The following is a 21,315-nucleotide window of genomic DNA, read 5'->3' on the forward strand; positions in this document are numbered from 1 at the left end:
GTCGTACAAAAGATGCAATCACAAACGCAGGATTAAAAGAAAAATCATTCACTAACCTTTTGAAAATCTTCATCCGATGACAGTAATATGACATGTTACACAGTACATTTATGTTTTTTTTCGATAATATGCATTTTATATCCATAAATCTCGGTTTACATTGACGCCATGTTCAGAAAATGCTCAAAAATGTCCGGAGAAATTATAGAAAGCTAAGCCAGATAACAGAAATACTTATAAACTTTGACTAAAGATACATGTTCTACATATAGTTAGAAAGATACACTGGTTCTTCATGCAACCGCTGTGTCACATTTATTTTTAACGTTACGGAATTAGTTTACTATGCAATAATCTGAGACGGCGCTCAGACATAAGAATATTTCTCCACTATGTTGGAGTCAACAGAAATACAAAATTACAACATAAATATTCCCTTACCTTTGATGGTCTTCGATCAGAATGTAGTGGAAGGAGTCATACTTACCCAATACATCGTTTTGTTTCATCATGTTCAATTCTAGTGTTCATGTAGTAGCATATGCTACCACTTTCAGCTCAAATGCCCAAAAAATTACTTCTGGCCCAGAATAATTGCGCATCAAAACTTCCAAATTACATATGATAGGTCGATGAAACTGGTCAAACTAAGTGCAGAATCAAGCTTTAGGATGTTATACACGTACAAAACGAATGGCATTCCAACCGGACAATCCCAGTTCATCTAGGGCTGGCTGGAACAAAAGGAAGCTCTTTGTCCAAAGCGCGCCTCACGCACATGAAAATCATCACGACACCCACAGTTTTTCGCCTCATTGGGTCGAAGTTCACATCATTTTCACCATTAACCACTCTACTGAATGGGGACATCTAATGGAAGACATAGAAAGTGTTTCCAGATCCATAACTGGTTGGGAAGGGAGGGGGCGATGACGTCAAAGTTGACCCAACTTTCAGGATTCCAAAACTAGTTTGCAAGATTGCCTGCCCTGTGAGTTCTGTTATACTCACAGACACAATTCAAACGGTTTTAGAAGCTTCAGAGTGTTTTCTATCCAATAATTATTATTATATGCATATATTAGCAATTTAGGACAGTTTTTATGCAGTTCACTTTGGGCACGCAATTCATCCAAAGGGGAAATACTGCCCTCTATCTCTTACAGGTTTTAAATTGGGTTGATGTTTGGCTCTGAATATGTCTCGAATGGTGGTTTTCTGTGAATATCTTCCATAACGTTACTATAGTTAATTACCGTAAATATTAGAAAGCCAGGATTGACCGTCGGCGTTGTATGAGCTACAGTACAGTACCGTTATCTAGCTGGATAACGTTATGTCCTAACGAGGCAGAACTAGGTTTGGATTATTTCCCTGAACTACATTCTTTCCTATATATTGTATATCCTTTCCATAAAGCCAACATGGCTTTACACTCATTAACCTAAGTTTCCAATCTAGAGCAGTTCTCACCTTTGTGATAATGAACTAACTAATGTTAACTAACTAACTAACTAACTAACTAAGAATGGTGACCTGTCCAGACGAGATGTTACGACAAACTGAATCGTCAATGGATGACTTCCTCTTATATAGCCTGCTACAGCATGCAATACTATTAACTCACAAGGGGCATAACATTACATGTACAATACTATCCCATTTTGGAGATGTTACATGGACAATACTATCCCATTTTGGAAACGTTACCTGTACAATACTATCCCATTTTGGAGACGTTACATGGACAATACTATCCCATTTTGGAGACGTTACATGGACAATACTATCCCATTTTGGAAACGTTACATATCCGCCCCCTTGTGGAGGGAAATTAATATCTTAGATGGTAGCTGTAGATGGGATTCAAATGCATAATGGTATTAATGTCTAGCTCTTTTGAATAAATGCCCTTCAGAATCCAAACACAGTATTGTCACGATTGCGTATAATCTTTCAAGTCAGCCTGAGAAATATTGAACAATTTGTGTACAAAGATATCTTGAAATGTGATACTAGGCCTGTGTGGCAGTACTGTTACTGTATGGCAGTACTGTATTGGCTAGTGCTTTCTCCAATATGTTCTTCTATTTTACATTACATTGTATGTCGATGCCATTTATCTTTCAATGTTTCATATATATATAGTTTTTTTTACACTTGTAAGACTATTCTTTGAAACATTTTCACTTCCTTTGCTAAATTCTTGTAGGACAGAACATGGAGACAATGCAATTGGGATCAAGAAGAAGGTACAGATATGTTGTAGGACAGCTGCATTTGAAGTGTACATCTAACCTACATAGCAGTCAATACAAACTGAAATCTATTAGCATACAAATGTGTGCAAATTATCAGAAATTAATCAAGGCCATGGAATGGATATAGACAAAAAGAGAATAAGGACTAGCAGAGGTAGAGAGGTGAGGATATTTTGACAGTCCATATCTCTGCGAGGAACTATAGATCTCTGTGAGGAACTAAATCAAATCAAATCAAATTTTATTTTGTATTTTGCTATATTGTATTTACTTTGCCACCATGGCCTTTTTTTGCCTTTACCTCCCTTATCTCACCTCATTTGATCACATCGTATATAGACTAGTTTATACTGTATTATTGACTGTGTGTTTGTTTTACTCCATGTGTAACTCTGTGTCGTTGTATGTGTCAAACTGCTTTGCTTTATCTTGGCCAGGTCGCAATTGTAAATGAGAACTTGTTCTCAACTTGCCTACCTGGTTAAATAAAGGTGAAATAAAAAACAAATAAATAACATCTCTCTAGGTCATGCCAGTAGGTTACAGTAGGTTGTATTCAAGTGGAAACAATTATCAACCCAATGTGGAAAGTGTCGAATTTGGTCAACAACAAAATCAAATCAAATTTTTATTTGTCACATACACATGGTTAGCAGATGTTAATGCGAGTGTAGCAAAATGCTTGTGCTTCCAGTTCCGACAATGCAGTAATAACCAACAAGTAATCTAACTAACAATTCCAAAACTAATATCTTATACACAGTGTAAGGGGATAAAGAATATGTACATAAAGATATGAATGAGTGATGGTGCAGAGCAGCATAGGCAAGATACAGTAGATGGTATCGAGTACAGTATATACATATGAGATGAGTATGTAAACAAAGTGGCATAGTTAAAGTGGCTAGTGATACATGTATTACATAAGGATGCAGTAGATGATAGAGTACAGTATATACGTATACATATGAGATGAATAATGTAGGGTATGTAAACATTATATTAGGTAGTCGTTTAGCTCAGTTACCTTAGCTTTCTTGGGAACAGGAACAATGGTGGCCCTCTTGAAGCATGTGGGAACAGCAGACTGGTATAGGGATTGATTGAATATGTCCGTAAACACATCAGCCAGCTGGTCTGCGCATGCTCTGAGGGCGCGGCTGGAGATGCCATCTGGGCCTGCAGCCTTGCGAGGGTTAACACGTTTAAATGTTTTACTCACCTCGGCTGCAGTGAAGGAGAGACCGCATGTTTCCGTTGCAGGCCGTGTCAGTGGCACTGTATTGTCCTCAAAGCGGGCAAAAAAGTTATTTAGTCTGCCTGGGAGCAAGACATCCTGGTCCGTGACTGAGCTGGATTTCATCTTGTAGTCCGTGATTGACTGTAGACCCTGCCACATACCTCTTGTGTCTGAGCCATTGAATTGAGATTCTACTTTGTCTCTATACTGACGCTTAGCTTGTTTGATAGCCTTACGGAGGGAATAGCTGCACTGTTTGTATTTGGTCATGTTACCAGTCACCTTGCTCTGATTAAAAGCAGTGGTTCGCTCTTTCAGTTTCACGCGAATGCTGCCATCAATCCACGGTTTCTGGTTAGGGAATGTTTTAATCGTTGCTATGGGAACGCCATCTTCAACGCACGTTCTAATGAACTTGCACACCGAATCTGCGTATTCGTCAATGTTGTTGCCTGACGCAATACGAAACATGTCCCAGTCCACGTGATGGAAGCAGTCTTGGAGTGTGGAATCAGCTTGGTCGGACCAGCGTTGGACAGACCTCAGCGTGGGAGCTTCTTGTTTTAGTTTCTGTCTGTAGGCAGGGATCTGCAAAATGGAGTTGTGGTCAGCTTTTCCGAAAGGGGGGCGGGGCAGGGCCTTATATGCGTCGCGGAAGTTAGAATAACAGTGATCCAAGGTTTTGCCAGCCCTGGTGGCGCAATCGATATGCTGATACATTTTAGGGAGTCTTGTTTTCAGATTAGCCTTGTTAAAATCCCCAGCAACAATGAATGCAGCCTCAGGATGTATGGATTCCAGTTTGCAAAGAGTCAAATAAAGTTCGCTCAGAGCCATCGATGTGTCTGCTTGGGGGGGAATATATACGGCTGTGATTATAATCGAAGAGAATTCTCTTGGTAGATAATGCGGTCTACATTTGATTGTGAGGAATTCTAAATCAGGTGAACAGAAGGATTTGAGTTCCTGTATGTTTCTGTGATCACACCACGTCTCGTTAGCCATAAGGCATACGCCCCCGCCCCTCTTCTTACCAGAAAGGTGTTTGTTTCTGTCGGCGCGATGTGTGGAGAAACCCCGCCTGGCTGCACCGCATCCGAGAGCGTCTCTCCAGTGAGCCATGTTTCCGTGAAGCAAAGAACGTTACAGTCTCTGATGTCCCTCTGGAATGCTACCCTTGCTCGGATTTCATCAACCTTGTTGTCAAGAGACTGGACATTGGCGAGAAGAATGCTAGGAAGTGGGGCACGATGTGCCCGTCTCCGTAGTCTGACCAGAAGACCGCCTCGTTTCCCTCTTTTACGAAGTCGTTTTTTTGGGTTGCCGGCTGTGATCCATTCCGTTGTCCTGGTTGAAAGGCAGAACACAGGATCCGCTTCGCGAAAGTCATATTCTTGGTCGTACTGATGGTGAGTTGATGCTGATCTTATATTCAGTAGTTCTTCTCGACTGTATGTAATGAAACCTAAGATGACCTGGGGTACTAATGTAAGAAATAACATGTAAAAAAACAAAAAACTGCATAGTTTTCTAGGAACGCGAAGCGAGGCGGCCATCTCTGTCGGCGCCGGAAGTAGTTACCGTTGATCTCCGTTAGGAACTATTGTTCTCTGTGAGGAACTATAGATCTCTGTGAGGAACTATAGATCTCTTTGAGGAACTATAGATCTCTTTGAGGATCTATAGATCTTTTTGAGGAACTATAGATCTCTTCGATGAACTATAGATCTCTTTGATGAACTATAGAGCTCCGAGCTCTCATATCACAGTCACACAATGCTATTCTCAAACACACCTAATCAATTAGTTGTTTTTTTAACAATATTTTAACCTGCAGGAATATTTTCACATTTCTATCTCATGGTTATGTCACGCCCTGGTCTAAATATATTATGTTTATTCTTCATTTATTCGGTCAGGCCAGGGTGTGACATGGGTTATTGTGGTGTGTTTTTGTCTCAGGGTTTTGTGGGATGTCTAGTGTTAGTCTATGGCTGCCTGAGGCGGTTCTCAATCAGAGTCAGGTGATTATCGTTGTCTCTGATTGGGAACCATATTTAGACAGCCATATTCTTTGTGTGTTTCGTGGGTGATTGTCCTTAGTGTCCTTGTTCCTGTCTCTGTGTTAGTTTACACTAGTATAGGCTGTTTCGGTTTTCGTTACGTTCTTTTGTTTTGTAGTATTTGTATTGATTCGTGTTTACGTTTGTTCATTAAACATGGATCGCAATCTACACGCTGCATTTTGGTCCGACTCTCCTTCACCGCATGAAAACCGTTACAGAATCACACACCACAAACGGAACACGCAGCGTGTCAACAGGCAAGAGCCACAGGAGAAAAAGGACTTTTGGACTTGGGAGGAAATCCTCAACAGGAGAGGACCCTGGGCTAAACCAGGGGAGTGTAGCCGCCCCAAGGAGCAACAAAAGGAGGTATCGACATGGGAGGACGAATTGTTTGGAGAAGGACCCTGGGATCAGCCTGGAGAATATCGCCGCCCCAAAGAAGAACTGGAGGCGGCAAGAGCTGAGAGGCTTGGTATGAGAAGAAGCAACAGCAGCAGCAGGAGCAACAATATCGGGACTACACTACTTGGGAGGAAATAGACAGGTGGGCGGTCAACCCAGGGAGAGTGCCGGAGCCCGCCTGGGATTCACTGGAGCAGTGCGAAGAAGGTTATAGAAGAATGGAGATGGCAAAGCAAGCACGGCCGCACGGAAGGAAGCCCGAGTGTCAGCCCCAAAAATTTATTGGGGGGGGGGGGGACTGATAGGGAGTATGGCTATGCCAGGTAGGAGACCTGCGCAAACTTCCTGTGCTTACCGGGGGGCTAAAGAGACCGGGCAGGCACCGTGTTATGCTGTGGAGCGCACGGTGTCTCCAGTGCGGGTGCATAGCCCGGTGCGGTACATACCAGCTCCTCGTATTGGCCGGGCTAGATTGGGCATCGAGCCAGGTAAAGTTGGGCAGGCTCGGTGCTCAAGAGCTCCAGTGCGCCTGCACGGTCCGGTCTATCCAGTGCCACCTCCACACACCAGTCCTCCGGTGGCAGCTCCCCGCACCAGGCTTCCTGTGCGTGTCCTCGGCCCAGTACCACCAGTGCCAGCACCACGCATCAGGCTTACAGTGCGCCTCGCCTCTCCAGCGCTACCGGAGCCTTCCTCCTCTCCTGCGCTGTCGGAGCCTCTCCAGCGCTGCCAGAGTCTCCCGCCTGTTCAGCGCAGCCAGAGCCTTCCTCCTCTCCTGCGCTGCCGGAGTCTCCCGCCTGTTTAGCGCAGCCAGAGCCTTCCTCCTCTCCTGCGCTGCCGGAGTCTCCCGCCTGTTTAGCGCAGCCAGAGCCTTCCTCCTCTCCTGCGCTGCAGGAGCCTCCCGCCTGTTCAGCGCTGTCGGAGCCTTTCTCCTCTCCTGCGCTGCCGGAGTCTCCCGCCTGTTTAGCGCAGCCAGAGCCTTCCTCCTCTACAGCGCTGCTGGAGTCTCCCGCCTGTTTAGCGCAGCCTGAGCTGTCAGTCTGCATGGAGCAGCCAGAGCTGTCAGTCTGCATGGAGCAGCCAGAGCTGTCAGTCTGCATGGAGCAGCCAGAGCTGTCAGTCTGCATGGAGCAGCCAGTCTGCAAGGAGCTGCCAGTCTGCAAGGAGCTGTCAGTCTGCATGGAGCTGTCAGTCTGCATGGAGCAGCCAGAGCTACCAGTCTGCAAGAAGCCACCAGAGCTGCCAGTCTACATGGAGCAGCCAGAGCCGCCAGTCAGCATGGAGCAGCCAGATCCGTCAGTCAGCCAGACTCTTCCAGATCTGCCAGTCAGCCAGACTCTTCCAGATCTGCCAGTCAGCCAGACTCTTCCAGATCCGCCAGTCAGCCAGACTCTTCCAGATCCGCCAGTCAGCCAGACTCTTCCAGATCTGCCAGTCAACCAGATTCTTCCAGATCTGCCAGTCAACCAGATTCTTCCAGATCTGCCAGTCAACCAGATTCTTCCAGATCTGCCAGTCAACCAGACTCTTCCAGATCTGCCAGTCAGCCAGGATCTGCCAGAACCGTCAACCAGCCAGGATCTGCCGGATCCAACTACCTGGCTGAGCTTCCTCTCAGTGCTGGGCTTCCTCTCAGTGCTGGGCTTCCTCTCAGTCCCGAGATTCCCCTCAGCGCTGAGCTGCCCCTGTCCCGAGCTGCCCCTCTGTCCCGAGCTGCCCCTCAGTCCTGAGCTGACCCTCAGTCCAGTGGGGTTCTGGGTGAGGACTACTAGGCCATGGTCGGCGGCGAAGGTGGACTATCCTAGGACGCGAGGAGGGGGGACTAAGACATTTATAAAGTGGGTTCCAAGTCCCGCGCCGCCACCATGGACAGACGCCCACCCGGACCCTCCCTATTGTTTTGATGTGCGTCCGGGAGTCCGCACCTTAGGGGGGGGGGGTTCTGTCACGCCCTGGTCGAAATATCTTATGTTTATTCTTCATTTATTCGGTCAGGCCAGGGTGTGACATGGGTTATTGTGGTGTGTTTTTTTTTTTTTGCCATATTCTTTGTGTGTTTTGTGGGTGATTGTCCTTAGTGTCCTTGTTCCTGTCTCTGTGTTAGTTTACACTAGTATAGGCTGTTTCGGTTTTCGTTACGTTCTTTTGTTTCGTAGTATTTGTATTGATTCGTGTTTACGTTTGTTCATTAAACATGGTTCGCAATATACACATGCTGCATTTTGGTCCGACTCTCCTTCGCCGCATGAAAACCATTTACAGGTTAGTTCCTAGGATAATGTAACTCATACATTTACAATACTTCTAAAATGGGGCCCAGGTTTAAAACAAATAAAGGTGCACCTTACTATCTTATACTACATCATAAATGGTCTTAACTAGTTGACACAGATTCTAGTTGTTTTCATCCAGTTCACACAGATAGCTGCCTCAGCCTCAGACCCTCCTGACTGGGCCCTGTTTACACCTCCATACAGGAATACACACTCAGGTCCTATGAGGCTTTTCTAAAAACTACACTTTGCGTGTTTCGCTCACCTCTTTTTTAAAAACTAGGTTTGAGATGTGGTATCCACTCGGCTCGCTGCCTCTCAGATCAAAGGTAGGTCCATCTGCTCCATTCCCAAAGTGTGGTCTCCCTGAGATCCCAAGTTTGAGGGATCCCTGGTGCACCATTTACCCAGGTCGTCAGGAGCGGTCACCATGTGAAGATTAACATCCCCAAATGTGGTTAATTTCTTTCATATCAAATGAGGAAACAAACTTATCACACATGTCAGAGTTATTCTTAAACTAAATCTTTATTCACTTAATAATAATGGAGCAGGTCAATACAACACACACATATAAAGTGAATCAATTGAGTGCTCTACGATAATGATGGCTGGTCGATGAATCACCCCCAGATGATTCGTTGAGAACCACGAGACAAAAGTACAAAGGTCTTTTACAGCCAAGATACACCCCTTTCAACCTACATGACAAACAGTATAGAACGGGTCACAAGGTTTAGATTTGAAAGATACTTATAATTCTCAGCACACAGTATCTGCTGTAAAAACTGTACTCTTTGTGTATAGACCAGGGTCTGGCTCATCTCTGCCTGGTAGCATATAGAACAGAAACATTAACTTATGCACTGGAATGCGGTCTCTTTAGGTTTTATCACCCAAAAGACATTGTAAATCTCCTGTCAGTGATTTCTCCCAGAGGCACATCCTCAGTAGAACACACAGACACAATAGTTCTAAGAACCCTCTATTATGTTGCATAAAACAACCATTTGATCCAACAAAAGTATTTTAACATAATGTTGCAGTTTTGCTCTCAGTGTCAGTTGAAAGTTGCCTAGTAACAACAACTGGGACATGAAAGACACCCACCATGAGACCCACTAAATCTGTCCAAGAGGCAAACAAAAAGAAAAACCCACACCAAACTTAAAGACAGGAAGTGGAGCAACTAAAGGTGTTGACTCTCCACATCAATCAAAACAACTGGAGCACTGGGCCAGACACTCTTAAATAGAACCTGGACCAGCTCAGGTGAAACACCTTCCCACTAAACGAGTTGGACAAGCCAGCACAGGTGTAACACATACTGACTAACAGAAATGGAAAAACCAAACACTAACACCTTAATAAGAGAATGCTCACCACCAACAGAAAACAACTTCCCTTTCACATTATAATCAACGACAATGCTTCAACTTCACCAATATAAACATGGGGTCTACTGGCTGTGAACAATTAAAAACAAGAAAAAAAAAACCTTGTCTTCCTAAAACTCAGTAGCTTCTAGAACTCTTGTCCCCTTGGTACGAGCCTAAACAAAACTCATCTCCAATAAGGAAAAACGTGCAGTCAAAATAAATGGCAACGCACTGGCTAAATGCAAAACAAAACTTTTTGACTGCCCACAAACAGCAACCAAGTTGTCCTTACCACGGACATGTCTGATTTCAAGAGGAAACTCTTGCAATATCCGTAATAACTTTCAACCTCACCGCGGAGCTTCTCTCTTTTCGGGTTTCACTCGATAGGCATGTTGAATCGGGGCCCAGTCCCCAATGTCATGCTCTAGTGCATTTGGGTTGGCACATCTGAGAATCAACCATGATATTCTAAAATCAGGGCAACAATGTCAATATAATTGTACCCAAAAAATTGTCAGTTGGTTGCATAAATGAATATCACTACTAAATGTTTCATGAAATGTAAATATGAAATATTTGATTGCATAGTCAAATTTTCAACATCTTTTCAATGACATGTTGCTAGGTGGAATAGCTTAGGAATAACATGTACAAATAAATAACCAACGTGCAGAAACAGTTTGGGGATAAATTGAAAACATAAACATAACATGTGCAATGTACACAAACATCTGCCACAATAATCATATTACTTGTATTTTTTAAACAAGTACCTTATAAACTGCAAACTGCATAAGCAACAAAAACCAAGTTGTCCTCACCATAGACACAAGTAACAGAAATGCTGTTGTTTTGACAAGTAGCAATAAATCACTGATCTCAATTAGGGGGGAAATCAGGTTGTTCGTGCTTTTGAAACTAACACAACTAAAAAAACACATGGGAGATATCGTTTACCTCACTGGTTAGAGGACAACCTGCAGATGACAGTCAGCTACATTTTGGAGTGCTGCATATCAATTTACAAAGGAATGCAACACTTATTTGTCATCACTCATCGATATCATGTTGAAATCAATTGTGCTGAGAGGAGGGAGATGAGGTTGCACGTCCTGTTAAAACTAATAGCTAAAAAAACACACGGAATCTGGGAATAATGTGTACATCACTGTTTAGAGGACAACTTGTATAAAACAGCTAGCTACATTTTGAAGTGTTGCATTTTGATTCAAGTGGGTCACCAACATGGTAAGTGGCACAGCTCTTTTTGTGTTAGTCACTTTTTGTTAAATCACATAAATAGTAACTCTCATTTCAGAGCCTGGATTTTTCCCAGGGCTAATATCCATATCACGCTGAAATCAATTGAAAGGGGCAAACATTCAGGTTTCTACATTGTGAAATACCTTAAAATACTCATACTACAATGTTAAAAACATTCTACATTGTGACATTTTTTCATTGATATCATGAAACAACTCCTTTATGTATTTTCTGATGTTTAATCAGACATCTTTTATCAGAGTATCTCTTCCCACATTGATCGCAGCTATGCGGTGTCTCTCCTGTGTGTGTTCTCTGGTGTCCCGTCAGGCCATTTAGCCGAGTAAAACTCTTCCCGCATTGATTACAGCTGTAAGATTTCTCTCCTGTGTGTGTTCTCTGGTGTCGAGTCAGATGGCCAGTTCTACCAAAATTCTTCCCACATTGAACACAGCTATAAGGTTTCTCTCCCGTGTGTGTTCTCTGGTGCACTGTCAGATCTCCAGATTGACCAAAACTCTTCCCACATTGACCACAGCTATGAGATTTCTCTCCTGTGTGTGTTTTCTGGTGTCGAGTCAGATGGCCAGTTCTACCAAAATTCTTCCCACATTGAACACAGCTATAAGGTTTCTCTCCCGTGTGTGTTCTCTGGTGCACTGTCAGATCTCCAGATTGACCAAAACTCTTCCCACATTGATCACAGCTATGAGGTTTCTCTCCTGTGTGTGTTCTCTTGTGTAGTGTTAGATGGCTTGATGCAGCAAAACTCTTCCCACACTGATCACAGCTATAAGATTTCTCTCCTGTGTGTATTCTCTGGTGTAGAGTCAGAGTGTTAGATGCAGCAAAACTCTTCCCACATTGACCACAGCTATAAGGTTTTTCTCCTGTGTGAGTTCTCTGGTGCACTGTCAGAGCTCCCGATTGAACAAAACTCTTCCCACATTGATCACAGCTATAAGATTTCTCTCCTGTGTGTATTCTCTGGTGTCGAATCAGTACTCTAAATGCAGCAAAACTCTTCCCACATTGACCACAGCTATAAGGTTTTTCTCCTGTGTGTGTTCTCTGGTGCACTGTCAGAGCTCCAGATTGACCAAAACTCTTCCCACATTGACCACAGCTATAAGGTTTCTCTCCTGTGTGTATTCTCTGGTGTACAGTCAGAGAGCCAGATGTAGCAAATCCCTTCCCACATTGACCACAGCTAGAAGATTTCTCTCCTGTGTGGATTCTCCGATGAATTTTAATGCCTGATGAGGAGGTGAATCTCTTCCCACAGTCAGAGCAGCAGTGACTTCTCTTCCCTGTGGGTCTCTGCAGGCGTTTCTTGAGGTCTTTTGATATGGAGAGACTCCTCTCTACCATGTCAGCATCATGAGGTGGTTGAGGCTCCCCAGAGGATCCACGGTAGTCCTGTATCTCTCCTGTGTGAACAACAGTCAGACAGATGATTAAAGGCCCACAACAGAGGTAATCCACTGTAAAAGGTGATACCAACAGCGTAGCCATGATGTTGTACAACAATTGACATCTGTAATGAATGTTAAAATTATTTGACATTTGCCTTACAATGAGCAAGAATAGCCTCCCGGGTGGCACTGTGATTAAGGGCGCTGTACTGTAGCGCCAGCTGTGCCACCAGAGACTCTGGGTTCGCACCCAGGCTCTGTCGTAACCGGCCGCGACAATTGGCCTAGCGTCGTCCGGGTTAGGGAGGGTTTGGCCGGTAGGGAAATCCTTGTCTTATCGCGCACCAGCGACTCCTGTGGTGGGCCGGGCGCAGTGCGTGCTAACCAAGGTTGCCAGGTGCACGGTGTTTCTTCCGACACATTGGTGCGGCTGGCTTCCGGGTTGGATGGCGCTGTGTTAGGAAGCAGTGCGGCTTGGTTGGGTTGTGTATCGGAGGACGCATAACTTTCAACCTTTGTCTCTCCAATTGGATACCACGAAATTGGGGAGAAAAAGGGGGTAAAAAATAATAATAATAATCAGCAAGAATAGTCATATTTTTTCTTCGTTTCACATTAGTAGTAACATCTAAGATTGTAGACTAGAAATAAGTTATTAATGTTGTTGAAACTCTAAGCAGTGTGCCAGACGACTTTTGGTCTCCCTTTCTGTGCACGAAGGCAATGCACATGCAAGTTGTAGAAACTCCTCCCCACTAATGAGGAAACCCACAGTTATGGATGTAGTATATTTGCGTGGAGCAAAAATGGTGAGCAAAGATTTTAGTTTTCACAATATATTCTGAATGTGAAATGGGGGAAACTCAGGGGAGTAACCTCCATTTCCAGGTTGCTTATGATTGCATTTCACACTACTTTGGATTATAATTGTAAGGCTCGTTTGAATGTCCTTTTCAATATAATGTTTGCTACAGTATTAAGAATGATGTGTAATTATTGAAGAACCGCGTTAATAACACTATCGTTTTGGGTGTTGTCAATAAAGTTAAGATTGTATTTTATTTTTTTTCACCATTATTTAACCGGGTGGCCAGTTGAGAACAAGTTTTCATTTACAACTGCGACCTGGCCAAGATAAAGCAAAGCGGTGTGACAAAAAAACAACAGAGTTACAGGTGGGATAAACAACGTACAGTCAATAACACAATAGAAAATTACATATACAGTGTGTACAAATGGAGTAAGGAGGCACGGCAATAAATAGGCCATAGTAGCGAAGTGATTACAATTTAGCAAATTAACACTGGAGTGATAGATGTGCAGATGATGATGTGCAAGTAGAAATACTGGTGTGCAAAAGAGCAAAAATAGTAAATAAAAACATTGGGATGAGGTAGGCAGTTGGATGGACTGTTTACAGATGGGCTGTGTACAGCGATCGGTAAGCTGCTCAGATAGAGGATGCTTAAAGTTAGTGAGGGAGATATAAGTCTCCAACTTCAGCGATTTTTGCCATTCGTTCCAGTCATTGGCAGCAGAGAACTGGAAGGAAATGCAGCCAATGTAGGTGTTGGCTTTGGGGATGACCAGTGAGATATACCTGCTGGAGCACGTGCTATGAGTGGGTGCTGCTATGGTGACCAGCGAGCTGAGATAGGGCGGGGCTTTACCTAGCAGAGACTTGTAGATAACCTGTAGCCAGTGGGTTTGGCGACGAGTATGAAGCGAGGGCCAGCCAACGAGAACGTACAGGTCGCAGTGGTGAGTAGTGTATGGGGCTTTGGTGGCAAAAACGGATGGCACTGTGATAGACGACATCTAGTTTGCCGAGTAGAGTGTTGGACGCTATTTTATAGATGACATCGCCGAAGTCAAGGATCGGTTGTACGAGAGTATGTTTGGCAGCATGAGTGAAGTAAGCTTTGTTGTGAAATAGGAAGCCAATTCTATATTTAATTTTTGATTGGAGATGCTTAATGTGAGTCTGGAAGGAGAGTTTACAGTCTAACTAACCACCTAGTTATTTGAAGTTGTCCACATATTCTATGTCAGAACTGTCCAGAGTAGTGATGCTAGTCGGGCGGGCGGGTGCGGGCAGCGATCGGTTAAAGAGCATGCATTTAGTTTTACTTGCGTTTAAGAGCAGTTGGAGGTCACAGAAAGAGTGTTTTATGGCATTGAAGCTCGTTTGGAGGTTTGTTAACACAGTGTCCAAAGAAGGGCCAGATGTATACAGAATGCTTTCCAATCTTTAGGAATCTTGAACGATGCAAAAGAGGTTGAACAAACTAGTAATAGGGGTTGCAACAATGGCTGCGGATAATTTTAGAAAGAGAGGGTCCAGATTGTCTAGCCCGGCTGATTTGTACAGGTCCATGTTTTGCAGCTCTTTCAGAATATCAGCTATCTGGATTTGGGTGAAGGAGAAGCTGGGAAGGCTTGGGCAAGTATCTGCGGGGGGTGTGGAGTGGTTGGCCAGGGTTGAGGTAGACAGGGGGAAAGAATGGGCAGCTGTAGAAAAAGCTTATTGAATTTCTTGATTATCGTGGATTTAATCAGTGTTTCCAAGCGTCAGTGCAGTGGGCAGCTGGGAGATGATCTCCATAGACTTTACAGTGTCCCAGAACTTTTTGGAGTTAGAGCTACAGGATGCAAATTTCTGTTTGAAAAAGCTAGCCTTTGCTTTCCTAACTGACTGTGTGTATTGGTTCCCGACTTCTCTGAAGAATTGCATATCGCGGAGACTATTCGATGCTAGTGCAGTTTGCCACAGGATGTTTTTGAGCTGGCCAAGGGCATTCAGGTCTGGAGTGAACCAAGGGCTATATCAGTTCTTAGTTCTACATTTATTGAAAGGGGAATGCCTTTTTAAGATGGTGAGGAAATTACTTTTAAAGAACAACCAGGCATCCTCTACTGATGGGATGAGATCAAAATCCTTCCAGGATACCCGGGCCAGGTTGATTAGAAAGGCCTGCTCGCAGAAGTGTTTGAGAGAGAGTTTAATAGTGATGAGGGGTGGTCGTTTGACCGTGAACCCATAACGGATGCAGGCAATGAGGCAGTGATGCCAAGCTAGATGCTCATGTTTACGGATTTAGGGTTGTACCTGGTGGGTTTCTTGATAATTTGTGTGAGATTGAGGGCATCTAGCTTGGATTGTTGGATGGCCGGGGGGTTAAGCATTAGGTCACCAAACAGAACGAACTCTGAAGATAGATGGGGGGCAATCGATTCACATATGGTGTCCAGGGCTGGGAGCAGAGGGGGGGGGGAGGGGTCGATAACAGGCGGCAACAGTGAGAGACTTATTTCTGGAGAGATTCATTTTTAAAATTAGAAGCTCGAATTGTTTGGGCATAGACCTGGAAAGTATGACAGAACTCTGCAGGCCATCTCTGCAGAACATTGCAACTCCTACCCCTTTGGCAGTTCTATCTTGATAGAAAATGTTGTAGATGGGGGTGGAAATTTCAGAATTTTTGGTGGTCTTCCAAAGCCAGGATTCAGACATGGCAAGGACATCAAAGTTGCTAAAGCAGTGAGTAAAACAAACTTAGGGAGGAGGCTGATGTTAACATGCATGAAACCAAGGCTTTTACGGTTACAGAAGTCAACAAATGAGAGTACCTGGGGACACGCGGGGCCTGGGTTAACCACTACATCACCCGAGGAACAGAGGAATAGGATGAGGGTACGGCTAAAGGCTATCAGAACTGGTCGTCTGGTGCTTTGTGAACAGAGAGGAACAGAAAGGAGCAGATTTCTGGGCGTGGTAGGATAGATTCAAGGCATGCTGACGAGCGGCTCCCTCTGAACGGGTTATGCTGACGAGTGGCTCCCTCTGGTCGGGTTATGCTGACGAGCGGTTCCCTCTGGTCGGGTTATGCTGACAAGCGGCTCCCTCTGGTCGGGTTATGCTGACAACAGGTTCCCTCTGGTCAGGATATATTGACAACCGGCTCCCTCTGGTCATTTTTGTGTCATTTTTATTTAATCAAACAGCGTGCTTAGAGAATCAGACAAGTTCAGCACATATAGATTTTATAAAAACACATTGGGCGATTGGTAGAAAGAACAGAGACTCTTGGTTGACCAAGATGTATTTTAGTTGGGTACAGCACTAGAACATGATTTAGGTGCTCCTGAGTGGCGCAGCAGACACGGCATCTCAGTGCTTGAGGTGTCACAACAGACACCCTGGTTGAAATCCAGGCTGTATCACAACCGCCCGTAATTGAGAGTCCCATAGGATGGCGCACAATTGGTCCAGCGTCGTCCGGGGTAGGCAGTCATTGTAAATAAGAATTTGTTCTTAACTGACTTGCCTAGTTAAATAAAGGTTACATTTAAATAAATACAAAATAGTGATTCATGACAAACCATTTTTTACAAATCCGCCAAGGCACCAACTTTTAGAAAGGTTTCAAACAAAGTTTTCAAACCAATTCATGAATGTAATTGTATCTATGTATGTCTTGCCTTTAATGTAAGGGCATGAAAACAAATTGGCTGAATATTATACAATGACTTATCAAGAGCTCTAAAAATTTGACCCCCACAGGATATCTACACTAGCAATTCTAGAATACACTATTTAGCCTAGAAACCTGGTTAAATTATTGTTATGACCCCATGGATGGCCAGTCGTTGTATTCATAGTGTATTGAATTCAGGGGGAAGCCCCGAGCTGAACTCAAACCTGGGTCCAGCGACTGTCAAGCCAACACCTTACAACTGTTACGCCAAGATGTCTGAACTTCTTGACGAGGTGGCTAGGTGTTGGGTTAAGGTTTCTACAATATCGTTCTCTATGAATTTGAGAGTGGTTACTCCTTCCCCCTTCCCTCAGCTGTTAACCAAACCAAGTCTCTGGGCAGCCATTTTGTTGCCATTTAAAAAAACAACAACCCAGCAGTCTGCAGTTCAAACAATAACAAATCTGTCATTCCACCACTGTTTTGGTAATAAAATGATTATGGGGTTGGAGAAATGTAACTACAGACAGACCTATGGATGCCAGGATTGACCATCCATGATATCAACATTGTAGTTTTAACCATGATGAGGCGATACAGTGTTGATTTACATTGTTTCTAAACATTAGAGTAAATAAAGCTTATTTGGTGAGCTGATGGGGTACAACAGTTGAACTAAGCTCATGAGGCATGTGCTATATTCGTCAAGAATCAATGGCTGTAAATAAATAATTTAAAAGTCACAATATGGATGTCGCAATTGCAGATTTCCGCTTTAACACCAAACATCAGTTTAACAACTGCAGAGTTTGTGCCTCTGTTTTTAAGACAGTACTTACTAGTGTTAATCAGGGAACGGTTTCTCAAAACCATCTTATGGCTAAATTCTTCGTTAGAACCATTGGATGCCTTAAGATGCGTTTGGGAAACCGGGCCCAGATATCCAGGTGCCTCCTCTTCTCCCTCCTCCTCCCTTTTCGATGTAACAGTCAACTCTGCCTCCTCCTCTTTCACTCCATAAACTGCATCCTCCTCTCCTTTTACTGTAACATCATCCTCCTCCTCTTTCACTCCATAAACTGCATCCTCCTCTCCTTTTACTGTAACATCATCCTCCTCCTCTTTCACTCTGAACTCGCCCGCCTCTTCTTTCACAGTAACGGCCTCACTCTCTACTTCTTGTTTTACTGTGATATCTTCCTCTCCTTTAGCAGGGAAGTAGCTTGGTGACCGCATGGTCGGGGATGTTAGCTGGGCTAATGCTAACTTAACCAGACAGCTAGCTGACTAATAACAACACCGTACATATGAAATAAAATCGGATAACTAACTAGACGGGTTTAAAACACAGTGGCTAATATACACTAAAACGTCTAAAGTAATGTATTGTTTTAGGCTATTTTGTCTAGCAAGCTGCCGAGGTGTCTGACTAACTGTTGGTGCTGCTGTTCAAAGAAACGTTCCGTCCACTAGATTATACGTCACACCAACAGCATAACCTTAAATTCCCAGACCGCCATCTGCTGACTGGAGTGGGCAACGCTGTTAAGTAAAATGTATCTTATATTTCAGATAATAAGTTAAAGTGTATGAAGCATGAGGTTGTACTCACCAGTGTAACAATACAGTGTGGTTAAAGACTTAGTACGCTAGTTGTAGTCACGATGTCGTTACATATAAGTACAAACAGTTATGTTTTTGCGTTATTACATATGTATTAACTTATTTTGTGAACTCTTCCAAACTACCCACTATGCAGTATTTCCTCACGTCATATGGATGATCAACTCTGTGCTACTGCAGTTTTTTGAGTGAAGAAGGAAGGGGAGATTACTGTCACATTGAAAGATGAAGAGGTGGAGATCTGATTAACACCAGTAAGTACCGCCTTAATCTTTTTTTTTTACTTTCGATATTCGGAGTTGGCTCGTCAATATCTCTTCAACGGAGGGCCCTGGGATGATGACTGATATGCCAGACGACGTAGAGAGCAAGCTACGTTTCCAAAAAGTGACTTAACATATATAATTGAGAAGGGTCTATCTGCTGACCGCAGACTGTATCTCGGCATGTAGTGATTTTCGTGTAGTGATTATTTACTACACACGGAGCCCCCCAATAGTGCCATGTGAGAGTTGGGTTGGCTACACCAAAGATTATGGATATACTGACAAGATGTCTGTCCAACCTAACAAGGGGAGTCGTTGTCCACAAAGAGGCACTGTGGGTTGTCTAGCTCCGCCTATCCTTTCTTTGGATTGGTGGATACATCTTCTTATTGTAAACTATTGTTTATATTCTATGACGGTTGTTGACGACAACCACATGTATTCTATGGAGAGAGATGCTAAGCTACTAGCATGAATATGCATAGCGATCTGGAGACAAATCCTAGTGTTTTATCAAAGTTGTCGGTATGTCACTTGTCCACATAACAACTTAATCATTACGAAACTTCTGTTGGTTCAAGTAATCCTCACGTAGCAATTAAGCCATTCATTTGGTTGTTGACCAAATTCGACACTTTCCACATTGGGTTGATAATTGTTTCCACTTGGTTCCAACCTACTGTAGTCTACGTGCATGACCTAGAGAGATACAACCTACTGTAATCTACTGGCATGACCTAGAGAGTTACAACCTACTGTAACCTACTGGCATGACCTAGAGAGTTACAACCTACTGTAGCCTACTGGCATGACCTAGAGAGATAGAACCTACTGTAGACTACTGGCATGACCTGGAGAGATACAACCTACTGTAACCTACTGGCATGACCTAGAGAGATACAACCTACTGTAATCTACTGGCATGACCTACATGGCTTTACACTTATTAATGTAAGTTTCCAATCTAGAGCAGTTCTCACTTTTGTGATAATGAACTAACTTTTGTGATAATGAACTAGCTAACGTTAACTAACTAACTATCTAATTAACTAACTAGCTAACTAACTAACTAACTAAGGACGGTGACCTGTCCAGACTAGATGTTACAACGAAATGAATCGTCAATGGAGGTCTTCCTCTTTATATAGCCTGCTACAGCATGCAATACTATTAACTCACAAGGGGGCATAACGTTATATGGACAATACTACCCCATTTTGGAAACGTTACATGGACAATACTATCCCATTTTGGAAACGTTACATGGACAATACTATCCCATTTTGGAAACGTTACATGGACAATACTATCCCATTTTGGAAACGTTACATGGACAATACTGTCCCATTTTGGAAACGTTACATGGACACCACCTTGTGGAGGGAAATTAATATCTTAAATGGAAGCTGAAGATGGGATTCAAATGCATAATGGTATTAATACAGTGTCTAGACTACCTCTTTTGTGTAAATGCCCTTCAGAATCCAAACACAGTATTGCCACACAGCAAAATGTTGCGGATAATTTTTTAAATGTATTTCACCTTTATTTAACCAGGTAGGCTAGTTGAGAACAAGTTCTCATTTACAACTGCGACCTGGCCAAGATAAAGCATAGCAGTGTGAACAGACAACACAGAATTATACATGGAGTAAACAATTAACAAGTCAATAACACAGTAGAAAAAAATAAGAAAAAAATAGTCTATATACATTGTGTGCAAAAGGCATGAGGAGGTAGGCGAATAATTACAATTTAGCAGATTAACACTGGAGTGATAAATGATCAGTACTGTTACTGTATGGCAGTACTGTATTGGCTGTATTGGCTTTCTCCAATATGTTCTTCTATTTTACATTGTATGTCGATGCCATTTATCTTTAAATATGTATTTAATATATATATATATTTTAATGCTTGCAAGACTATTCTTTGACACATTTTCTCTTCCTTTGAAATTCTTATAGGACACAATGCAATTGGGGATCAAGAAGAAGGTACAGATATGTTGTAGGACAGCTGCATTTTAAGTGAACATTTAACCTACATAGCAGTCAAAACAAACTGACATCTAATTAGCATACAAATGTGTGCAAATGATCTTTTCAGATCTTCTCAGAAACGAATCAAGTCCATGGAATAGACACAGATAATTCAAGGACTAGCAGAGAGGCGAGGCAGGCATCCTGCTATTTTGACAGTCCCTGAAGGACAATACAGAAGGGGTATTTGCTCTTATTCCTTCCCTTTCTCTAATGTATTTTGTGATAAAATTAGCAAGATCATTGCTTTACTTTACTAGGACTGGAAACCACAGCAGTGATTCTGCTGCCTATCTGTGCCTCGGGGTAGATTCAGGGTAGACTAGTGGTTAGAGCGTTGGAATAGTAACTGAAAAGTTGTAAGTTCAAGTCTGTTGTTCAGCTCCTGATCAGGCAGTTAACCCACTGTTAGGTAGGCCGTCATTGAAAATAAGAATTTGTTCTTAACTGACTTGCCAAGTTAAAAGCATTTTTTAAAAGACAACCCGAGTGGCCTTTATGTCCGTGACAAGGTATGCCTATGCACAAATCATCTGTTTCTTCATAAACATAGGAGTGCATGCTTATATAAACCTACAGCTGAACATTTGTTATGTTAATT

At 43.1% G+C, this 21,315-nt stretch overlaps 1 protein-coding gene across 1 annotated transcript; it reads right to left on the reverse strand.

The window, feature by feature from the left end:
* Nucleotides 1–10,572: 10,572 nt before the first annotated feature.
* Nucleotides 10,573–18,027, reverse strand: LOC135521879 (zinc finger protein OZF-like). Its single transcript, XM_064947664.1, has 2 exons — nt 17,623–18,027; nt 10,573–12,320 (listed from the first exon to the last, which is right to left on the reverse strand). Exons 1-2 carry the CDS (start codon nt 18,017–18,019, stop codon nt 11,095–11,097), a joined length of 1,623 nt encoding a protein of 540 aa, XP_064803736.1. The 5' UTR covers nt 18,020–18,027; the 3' UTR covers nt 10,573–11,094.
* Nucleotides 18,028–21,315: the final 3,288 nt, after the last annotated feature.

This window comes from Oncorhynchus masou, chromosome 4, assembly GCF_036934945.1.
Source record: "Oncorhynchus masou masou isolate Uvic2021 chromosome 4, UVic_Omas_1.1, whole genome shotgun sequence".
Classification (NCBI taxonomy): domain Eukaryota; kingdom Metazoa; phylum Chordata; class Actinopteri; order Salmoniformes; family Salmonidae; genus Oncorhynchus; species Oncorhynchus masou.

What these genes read in the sequence shown, in the direction of transcription:
- LOC135521879 (XM_064947664.1), bottom strand. Translation starts at nt 18,019, where the DNA reads ATGCGGTCACCAAGCTACTTCCCTGCTAAAGGAGAGGAAGATATCACA. An exon ending in CCGTTCCCTGATTAACACTA is followed by an intron (nt 12,321 to 17,622) that starts GTAAGTACTGTC and finishes TTGTTCACACAG; the next exon opens with GAGAGATACAGGACTACCGT.